Source organism: Corylus avellana, chromosome 7 (genome assembly GCF_965113065.1).
Source record: "Corylus avellana chromosome 7, dhCorAvel1.hap1.2, whole genome shotgun sequence".
In the NCBI taxonomy this organism is placed as follows: domain Eukaryota; kingdom Viridiplantae; phylum Streptophyta; class Magnoliopsida; order Fagales; family Betulaceae; genus Corylus; species Corylus avellana.
In genome coordinates, this window is record NC_142496.1 from 26,853,037 (window position 1) to 26,863,604 (window position 10,568).

The 10,568-nt window shown below is 35.4% G+C and overlaps 2 protein-coding genes across 2 annotated transcripts; both read right to left on the minus strand.

The window, feature by feature from the left end:
* Window positions 1-1,026: 1,026 nt before the first annotated feature.
* LOC132185001 (cytochrome P450 CYP82D47-like) lies at window positions 1,027-3,137 on the minus strand. Its single transcript, XM_059598818.2, has 2 exons — window positions 2,187-3,137; window positions 1,027-1,659 (listed from the first exon to the last, which is right to left on the minus strand). Exons 1-2 carry the CDS (start codon window positions 3,135-3,137, stop codon window positions 1,027-1,029), a joined length of 1,584 nt encoding a protein of 527 aa, XP_059454801.2.
* A 4,592-nt stretch (window positions 3,138-7,729) lies between these two features.
* On the minus strand, window positions 7,730-10,363 carry LOC132184733 (strychnine-10-hydroxylase). Its single transcript, XM_059598468.2, has 2 exons — window positions 9,405-10,363; window positions 7,730-8,855 (listed from the first exon to the last, which is right to left on the minus strand). The coding sequence occupies exons 1-2, from the start codon at window positions 10,341-10,343 to the stop codon at window positions 8,223-8,225; spliced, it is 1,572 nt and encodes a 523-aa protein (XP_059454451.2). The 5' UTR covers window positions 10,344-10,363; the 3' UTR covers window positions 7,730-8,222.
* Window positions 10,364-10,568: the final 205 nt, after the last annotated feature.

Consider the following 10,568-nt stretch of genomic DNA (forward strand, 5'->3'; position numbering starts at 1 on the left):
TGAACAATAGGGGGGTGTCTGCAAAAAGCGCGAAAGTATAGGGGGTAAGTGAAGTTTCTCCTAAAATTTATTATTAGATCCAATATTATTTAATAATGTGGAATCCAGTGTATGTAGTATAAAGCCTCATCTTTTTTTCTTTTTCGTTTTTTTTTTTTTTTTTTTTTTTTAACTGAAAAGATAGAGCCCCCCCTTCTCACATTGATCGGCTGTGTATGATTTTTTAACAAGAAGGGTAAACTTTTTTTCTTTTTTTTTTTTTTTTTTTTTTTTTTTTTTTTCATGTCCTTTGAGTTATTTATTTAATAAAAAATGGGTAAAATATTTCAATAATATGCTTTAGGTTAGTATCATAATGTTTCGTCACTGGGATTATTGAGAACGTGTAGGTGTAAGATGAACGGGCAATACTGCAACATTGATTTTCGTGAGCTTGTCTATGATGGCGGCCGGATAAGATAATTTATTTTGATAACAATAGGGTAAATACGAAAGACACTGAACCCTCCCAAACAACTAAATAATTGAAATATTGATAATATTATTCATCAATTCACTGCTTAAAATAGTGTTAATTACAAGACACTGTAATTAAAACAAAGTAGATGAAATACATTGGTTTTCAACCACATATATTTACAATTAAATACTACTACTACTACTAAACCATGCATTGATCGAGGATGCATCCTCTTATTCTAGGAATCCTTCTACTGCATATCAACGTGTATGATTCCTGCCACGTAACACATAGGTACCGTACCCCAATAGCCTAAAATGTAAAAATCAAAGCATAACGGAAAAATCCTTATGCATACTATTAATTATGAAATAGTAATATTATTTAGTAAAATATTATACGGATGCTATACAATTTAATGACGTATTAGTGAAAATCAGTCTTTAGATCAGCACTTGTATAAAAAAAGGATTAAAGGCTGATTTTTACTCTCACATCATCCTAATTGTATGACAATCGTATAATAATTAATAAATAACATAGTTTGCATTTTAGTTATCAAATATTTAATCAAGCCATGCATATACTTGAGCAGGAAGGCGTGGAGTGAGATGGACTTCAACTGGTGTAAGTTTTTGGTTGGTAAGTCCGACTTTCTCAGTCATGTCCATAGGCTCATTTGATGGGGTTGCAATATCAAAAGCGTGCAACAAGGTAGCAAATGTGAGTTGCATAACTTGCAAGGCTAATGAGATTCCGGGGCATATCCTTCTACCGGCGCCAAATGGTGTCAACTCAAAATGTTGGCCCTTAACATCAATACCCTTATGAGTTGTAAAAAATCTTTCTGGCTGGAACTCATTTGGATTAGACCACACATGTGGGTCTCGATGGATCTTTGAAAGATTAACAAGGAGTCGGGTGCCTCTTGGAATGTGGTAGCCAGCCAAAGTGCAGTCTTCAGTGGACTCATGCGGGATAGTGAGCGCTCCAGCAGGATATAAACGCATACTTTCTTTGATGATAGCTTGGAGATAGACCAGGTTTTTGATGTCTGATTCCTTTACTTGTCTCTCTTTGCCAACCTGGACATCTAATTCTTGTTGTGCTTTCTTTACGACTTCTTGATTGTTAAGAAGGAGAGAGAGAACCCATGTCATTGTTACTTGTGTTGTATCAGCGCCTCCTAACATAAGGGCCTGCAAAAGCACCAAAGTTGAAGCATTAGATGGTCAGGTTAAAAAGATTGAGATGATCATTAATGGTTTTTTTAGACTAGATATTCTTCACACTAATTTTAGAATTATGATTCTCTCCATTTCATTTGAATTGAATAATATCCAGTTCATTTTAACTGGAGAGGATCCTATTCCCTAATTTCATACTAGGTGACATAATGTATTTTAAGTATTTTTTATTTACTTATTTTTAAAAGACGGACATGAAAAGTCACTTAAAACATGCTCATTCATTTGATATAAGTATAATAAATAGATGTGAATAATAAAATAAACCAATACCTCCCTCAAAGTGTTAACACAATTATTGTTTTGCTTGTTATTTTCTCATCATGAACTTGATCGATCAAGATGGTTACCAAACAAACCATAAACTCTATGATGCTTATGCCAATGCCTATTTGATAGTAGTTGATGAATGACAATTTCTGATCTGGTTAACAAAATAATCATGTTCATAATAGTTATAGGGTATATCAAAAGGTTACCACACATGTAGCTTTAGTGATTGTATCAGCATCATAATCGGCGATCTTTTCGTCACTATCAACAGCAGACAACATCACATCCATAAAGTCTTGGGGTTCCTTTGCCTCACTAGACACCTTCCTTTGCTTATGTTCTTGTAACCAACTTTCAATGATATGATCAAATTCTTTCGCAGTACGCTTCATGGCCCTCTCGTACCCTCCAAAGTCCAACCACCTCAGGTAAGGAAGCGCATCTGCTACCACAACCGTACCACTCAACTCAAAGAATTCTTTTAATGTATTCCGACATTGATCGTTAAATTCATTCTCATCCTTTCTTGCAGTCCCAAAAAATCGCTTCCCTACAACCATCCTAAATACAACATTTAGGGCTATGGACTCAAACCATCTCTTCATCTCTACCAACATGTTGTTGTTCTTCACCCACAGCTCATGTATCTCTCTCACAGATGTATTTATCTCAGACTCTCGGATGTGTTTGAGCATCTCAAGGCGGTGGCTTGAGAGGACCTCCACGGTGGCTATTTTACGCATTTGGCGCCAGTAAGGACCGTAAGGGCTAAGTATAAACAATGCATAGTTGTAGCCCATGAGTTCTGAAGCTATAGCTTTTGGACGGTTGGCAAAGGCTTTGTCGTTTGTGGTGAAGCACTCTTTAGCTATCTCCCAACTGTTCACCATCACAGCACGATGCACTCCCAGCCAGATAGTGAAGATGGATCCATATTTATCGGCCATGTTACCCAATGTAATATGGGCTGGTTTTGTCCCTCCTAATAGGTGGAGGTGGCCAATCAAAGGCCACGCGCCACCAGCTTCTGGTGGAAGTGTTGTTTTACGAGAAGTGATTTTGGGTCTTCTCAGTATCCATAATAGAAAGAAGAGGAAGAGAAAAAAGGCGAGGATAGTGGCCATGAAAGTTGTTGAGAATGCCTGAGGAAAGATCATAATACTTAGATCTGTATGGAGTATGGAGGTTTTGGGAGAAGGGGTATGATTCTTTTGCACGCAATCCCTGGTATATATATATATATATATTCAATCATTCAGCCTAATAATTTAATACGTCAATAATGATATATAGTGTTGAAAAGAATGGTAACTAATTCAGGTCATGAGAGATCATTTCCTCTTATTTTAATAGGAGAATTAGTTAATTATATTTGAAGTATTTAATGGGAAAAAAATAATGTTTAGATATAACTAACTAAATATTTTCCTACCATCCCCTCCTCCTAATAAAGTGGCCTTAAGAACAATGCAGATATATTGGCAATGATAATAGTTTTATCCTTGGAAGATCACGTGACCCGGCCGCATTGTTTTTTATATATCTAATATCACCATATATATCGGTTTTGGAGACAAGGTGGGATTGGTTTCACACCATGCGAGATCAATCAAATAAAAGAATTGTCGTGAATCTGGCATGAAAATGTCTTGTTAGATCGAGCATTATTTGCGGCCTAACAAAAATTATTTTTTGGTTATTTTGGTGAGTCAATTTGATGAAAAAGTCTTAAAACCTTCATTTTCGATCTCATCAATTTGACCCCAAAAAAATAGTGAGTGAGAATAGTACTCACTATTAATAGTAAATACTATTCACTCACCAAATAAATAAAAAAATGGTTTATCTTTCCCCATTTTTTTTTTGTTTCTCTCTCCTCCTTTAATAGTTAAAGAAATGGGAAACTTCACTTACCTTCAAAATTTTGCGCTTTTTGCAGACACCCTCCATTGTTCAAAAACTCTTACTTTGATGTATCAAATTTTTATTTTCTTTTACTTTGCTCATTCTGTTAGGATTTTGCAGTTAAATCAAATGATGAAATGAATTAAAGTCCTTTATACCCCTAAATTCTTTTAAATTCCAAATTTACCCTTATTTATAAATAAAAAATTATTATTATAATATTAGGAAAATTTTTAGTTTAGCTCCCTGAACTTCTAGCCGATTTTACAAACCTCCGCTCAACTTTCAAATCTCTCACGTTGGACCCCTAAACTTTGAATTACTCTCACTTAGGACCCGTTTGTTAGTTTTCAACGTTAAACTCAAATGGTTTGACTTTTTATGTCCATTATACCCTCACCCAGTCCATTGTAAATTTTGAAAACACTCAAAACTACAACACTCACCCCCAGCCCAAAATGACACCATTTTGAGCATCTATTTTTTTTTAAAAAAATAAAATAAAAAGAAAAAAGAAAATCGGATCGGGGTGGCTCTAGCCACCCCCTAAGCCAAAAGGGGTGGCCGAACCACCTCATTTTTGGCCAACCATGGCCGGTCTGGGGGTGGTCGAACCACCCCCATGGCCAAGGGGGTGGCCTGGCCGCCCCCAATTAAAAGGCCAAAAAAAAAAAAAAACAGAATGGGTTTTGGGCTCCGGCCACCCCCTAAGGCCTGTGGATGGTTTCAGCCACCCCCATACCGGCCATAGGGGAAAAGTAGAATGAAATCAAAGTTAAATACACTAAAGTGAGAGATTTTGAACAATGGAAGGGTGTTCGCAAAAAGCGCGAAAGTTCGTAAGGAGTAAGTGAAGTTTCCCCTTAAAGAAATAATAATCAGATCTTTGAAAAATAATATTTAAGTGGAATAGTCAAAGTGGATTGTTAAAATAGTGAGGCTGTTGGGATGCTCTAAAAAAGTGAATAATTAAAATAGAAAAAATGTATTTTTTGTTATTTTAGTGAGTAAAATTTGGTGAGGCCACTAATAATGCTTTTACCTAAAAATATTGTTTGACATCACATTACAACCCATTTTTTATGCGATTCCACAAGTTATATGCATAGAATTTTCAGTAAATGTTTTTATTTTTATTTTTATTTTGTTTTTGTTTTTTTGTTTTTTCTGGTCGTTTAAGGTGCCTGTTAATATAGGGTAGTTTTTATTTTCATCATATATACTTTTCACAAAAAATTCAAAAACCACTTAGCAGTTTTGCCTTACCTTTCTGGAAGCTTCAAGTACTTCTGTGGAGGGCGTGCAGTGATATCTTGCCCACTTTGAGCAATCTATCAAGGAGAGGTGTTGTGAAAGACGAGCTTTTTCCATTCTGTTGTGGTGAGCAACAAACGGTGGCCCATGTTCTGTGCGTGGCTAAATCCAGCGGCAAGAGACGTGTGGAGTGTGAGTGGACGAAAATTTCAGAAAAGCACTTGTGAAATATTGGTTGGCAGATATATGCAAGAAATTTCGAATGTAGGCGTGCGTGAGTACTTCTCTTTTTGATAAAAATATTGGTTGGCAGATATAAGTTGAGATAGAGATTAAATTGGTTAGAATAACAATCTAAAAAAGAAAAAAGAAAAAGAAGAAAAATGGAGGGTATTGTGAGTATATATATCTTCATATTAATAAACTACATAGACTTTTGAGATAGAGTGGTTTTCAAATCTATATCTTAATGTACTCGATCTTGTCTTGTTTGACTATCTTAATATATCTCACCCTAACATATATAGGGGACGATGAAAACTAAGATAATGATGTTCTAGACATTAAAAAGATAACAACACGTACGAAACTTTAGCTGGACCATGTATCCAACCTACCTAGGCCTGTAGTTCTCCATTCAAGCCAGGAGATGAGTTTTTTGGTTAGGACGTACGTAATTTATCATGTTGTGGATGAGAGTGGAGGGCACCTCTTATTGGCTTTTGCGTCTAGTTGCATTTTTTCAAGAAACATCGCATCCCACTTAAAACTCGAACCAGACTAGCTAGCAAATGGGTGTCAATTAATGTTTATGTGTTAAGTTTAAGTTGTGAAAAAATATGAATATATAAGATTATATAGATTAATCATAATCTCATTTAATTATGTGGTTATTTTTTTATTTGGTCTTTTTTTTTTTCTTCATAATAATGACCATTTTTTTTAATAAAAAAAGACCATTTTTATGAAGAAAAATACCATTTTTTCTTAAATATCAAATAAAAAAAGTATCACATATGATGTTATTGCTTCAGAATTTTTTTATTTTTTACTTTGTTATTTAAAAAATAAAAAATCAGAGAAAAGTTGGGCTAAAGTTGTGCCAAAAAGTTGTGCATTTATCATTTCTCATATTTCATATACTTTGTTTTTTTTTTTTTTTGACATGTCCACACAAAGCAAAGGGGAGGGGGATTCGAATTAATGACCTCGATTTCGTGAGGCGTGGTCCACAACCCATTTGCGACTTTTAGCTTTCTTTAATAATTCCACTCTCAACAGTACTACTCAACTGCTTCACAAAAGCAACAAGACTAAAAAGAAACCGTCTCCACTAGAAACAAAGTACAAAGCTAAGTTAAAACTCCGTTTTGTTTTACTTCTCTAATATTTTCATTTTCGCAACGTTTTATTTTTATTTGTTTAATTTACTATTTGGATTACAAAAATTAAAATATTAGAAAAGGTGAAAAATGGTGATAATTTGAGGAAGGAAACGTGGTCATGACAAAGATAAGGTAAAAAGCAACGATGGATCAGTTTTCGAAGTTGGTAAGTGTATTGAGATCTCCTAAAATTCTTTTTAAATTTAAGATTTTTAAATTCATAAATCTTAGCCGTTCATCTCATCTAAAGAGATAAAATAAGATATGTTTCAACATTTAATGAGGAAACTACTAAAGCTATGCTTCCTTCGAATTAGGATCTTCCGATAATATCTCATTAGTTGTATTGGGGGTATTTTTGTCCCCTCAACAAGTGAAAAAACAAAAATATCCCTTAATTATAACTAAGTGGAGAGGATCCTGTTCCGCTTCCTTGATGGTAGAGTTCTCATTAAATTTTCTCATTAAAAGCTAAAACATGACTTATTTTATACCCTTAGATGAGATGAACGATGAAATTTATAAATTTGAGAATCTCAAATTTAAAAAGAATTATAGGGAATTTCAATATGTAATTCTCCCAAGATAAAGAAGAACCCAAGCCAGAAAATGGGAGCCGTTGAGGAAATTACAATCACTTCTGACTTGGCTCTCAAAATTCAAAAAAATGGTACTTATTTTCTCACAAGATAAAGAAGAAGCCGTGGAGTAATTATTTTTCTTCCAAGATAAAGAAGAACCCAAGCTAGAAAATGGGAATTCTATGTCATACAATAACATAAGCACACGACCATTGGTAGCGGAAATTACAATCCCTTCTGTGACTGATTGATTTCTCAAAATCATCCCAGCCGGCAACCATTGCTTTTGACGTAAAAAACCTCCACATTTTAGCTTCCCACCGCCACCATTGCTTTAGATGTTAACACGTTCGGAGGTGATTTTGTGTCTTGAGAATTTGTGGTACAATATTCCAATACTATGGTTTAGGTTATATAGTATCATAATATTACGTCACTGACTCACTGGGATTGAGATGAACGGGCAATGCTGCAACATTGATCTTCGTGAGCTTGTCTATGATGGCGGCCGGATAAGATAATTTATTTTTGATAACAATAGGGTAAATAGTAACGAGACACTCTGAACCCTCCAAAACAACTAAATAATTGAAATATTAATAATATTATTCATCAATTCCCTGCTTAAATAAGTGTTACAAGACACTGTAATTAAAACAAAGTAGATGAACTACATTGGTTGTCAACTATATATATTTATAAATACGACTACTATTAAACCATTGAGGATATACCCTCTTATTCTAGAATTCTAATGAGGAGATATCCTCTTATTTTAGGAATCCTTCTACTGCATGCCAACTGGCTAGTATGATGGCCTGCCACGTAACACATAGCTAGTACAATACCTCAATAGCCTAAAATGCAAATTTTTTTTTAGAAAAAAATGGAAAAATCCTTTTGCATACTATTAATTATGAAAGACTAATGTTATTTAGCAAAATATTATACACATGCTATACAATTTAATGACGTATTAGTGAAAATCAGTCTTTAGATCAGCACTAGTAAAAGAAAAGGACCAAAGACTGATTTTTACTGGCACATCACCTAATTGTATGACAATCGTACAACAATATTACTAAATAGCATAATTTGCATTTTAGTTATCAAATATCTAATCAAGCCATGCATATACTTGAGCAGGAAGGCGTGGAGTGAGATGGACTTCAATTGGTGTAAGTTTCTGGTTGGTAAGTCCAACTTTCTCAGTCATGTCCACAGGCTCATTTGATGGGGTTGCAATATCAAAAGCATGCAACAAGGTAGCAAATGTGAGTTGCATAACTTGCATGGCAAATGAGACTCCGGGGCACATCCTTCTACCGGCACCAAATGGTGTTAATTCAAAATGCTGGCCTTTAACATCAATACCCTTATGGGTTGAAAGAAATCTTTCTGGCTGAAATTCATTTGGATTAGACCACACATGTGGGTCTCGATGCATCTTTGAAAGATTAACAATGAGTCGCGTGCCTTTTGGAACATGGTAGCCAGCCAAAGTGCAGTCTTCAGTGGACTCGTGCGGGATAGTGAGCGCTCCGGCAGCGTATAAACGCGTACTTTCTTTGATGATAGCTTGGAGATAAACTAAGTTTTTGATGTCTGATTCCTTTACTTGTCTCTCTCTACCTACCTGGACATCTAACTCTTGTTGTGCTTTCTTTAAGACTTCTTGGTTGTTAAGAAGGAGAGAAAGAACCCATGTCATTGTTACTTGTGTTGTATCTGTGCCCCCTAAGATAACGGCCTACAAAAGCACCAAAGTTGAAGCATTAGATGGTTAGGCTAAAAATATTGAGGTGATCATGCATGTTTCAAAAGCACCAAAATTAAATGCCAAGTAACTATTAATAAGAATAACAAAAAATAAAAACAATAGTAATGTTTTATAACGTGGTCCTAAGTCCACCAAGAAAATTAATATATATTTTTTTAGACTAGCTATATTCTCCACACTAATTTCATACTAGGCGACATAATGTATTTAAAGCGGTTTTTCTTTTATTTATTATTTATATGACTAACACAAAAAATCACTTAAAACATGCTGATTTTAAATAAATAGATGTGAATGATAAAATAAGCGAACACTCCCCTCATAGTGTTAAGACAATTATTGTTTTGCTTGTTATTTTCTCATCATGAATTTGATCAAGATGGTTACCAAACAAACCATAAACTCTATGATGCCTATGCCTATGCCTATTTGATAGTAGTCGATCGATGAATGACAATTACTCTGGTTAGCAAAATTATCATGTTCATAATAGTTTTATAGGGTAAATCAAAAGCTTACCAGACATGTAGCTTTAGTGATTGTATCACCATCATAATCGGAGATCTTTTCGTCGCTAGCAACAACAGACAGCATCACATCCATAAAGTCTTGGGGTTCCTTTGCCTCACCGGACAACTTCCTTTGCTTATGTTCTTGTAACCAACCTTTAATCATATGATCAAATTCTTTCGCAGTATGCTTCATGGCCCTCTCGTACCCTCCAAAGTCAAACCACCTCAGGTAAGGAAGTGCATCGGCTACCACAACCGTACCACTCAACTCAAAGACTTCTTTTAATGTATTCCGACACTGATCGTTAAATTCATTCTCATCCTTTCTTGCAGTCCCAAAAAATCGCTTCCCTACAACCATCCTAAATATAATATTTAGGGTTATGGTCCCAAACCATCTCTGCATATCTACCAACATATTGTTGTTCTTCACCCAGAGTTCATACATCTCTTTTATGGATCTATTTACCTCATACTCTCGGATGTGTTTGAGCATCTCAAGGCGGTGGTTTGAGAGGACCTCCACGGTGGCTATTTTACGCACTTGGCGCCAGTAAGGACCGTAAGGGCTAAGTATAAACAAGGCATAGTTGTAGCCCATGAGTTCTGAAGCTATAGCTTTTGGACGGTTGGCAAATGCTTTGTCGTTTGTGGTGAAGCACTCTTTTGCTATCTCCCAACTGCTCACTATGAGAGCACGATGCACTCCTAGCTGGATAGTGAAGATGGGTCCATACTTATCGGCCATGTTACCCAATGTGATATGGGCTGGTTTTGTCCCTCCTAATAGGTGGAGGTGGCCAATCAAAGGCCAGGCTCCACCAGCTTCTGGTGGAAGTGTTGTTTTACGAGCTTTTCTTAGTATCCATAATAGAAAGAAGAGGAAGAGAAAAAAGGCGAGGATAGTGGCCATGAAAGTTGTAGAGGATGCGTGAGGAAAGAGCATAGTACTACTTCTTTATGGACTATGGAGGTTTTCGGAGAAGAGGTATGGTTATGTTGCGCGCAATCCCTGTTATATATATTCAATTATTCAGGCTAATAATTTAATACGTCAATAATATGATAGTGTTGAAAAAGAATCGTAACTAATTGTATAAAGAAGAGAATTTATGGTGAGGGTGAGGTCAGGTCCCTTGAATAAACAATACAGAGAGATTGACAATGAAAG

Excerpts from the sequence above, each read along its gene's own strand:
- LOC132185001 (XM_059598818.2), bottom strand. The coding sequence starts at position 3,137 with ATGATCTTTCCTCAGGCATTCTCAACAACTTTCATGGCCACTATCCTC. Across the intron at positions 1,660-2,186 it reads TCACTAAAGCTACATGTGTG|GCCCTTATGTTAGGAGGCGC; the intron begins GTAACCTTTTGA and ends GTGCTTTTGCAG.
- LOC132184733 (XM_059598468.2), bottom strand. The coding sequence starts at position 10,343 with ATGCTCTTTCCTCACGCATCCTCTACAACTTTCATGGCCACTATCCTC. Across the intron at positions 8,856-9,404 it reads TCACTAAAGCTACATGTCTG|GCCGTTATCTTAGGGGGCAC; the intron begins GTAAGCTTTTGA and ends GTGCTTTTGTAG.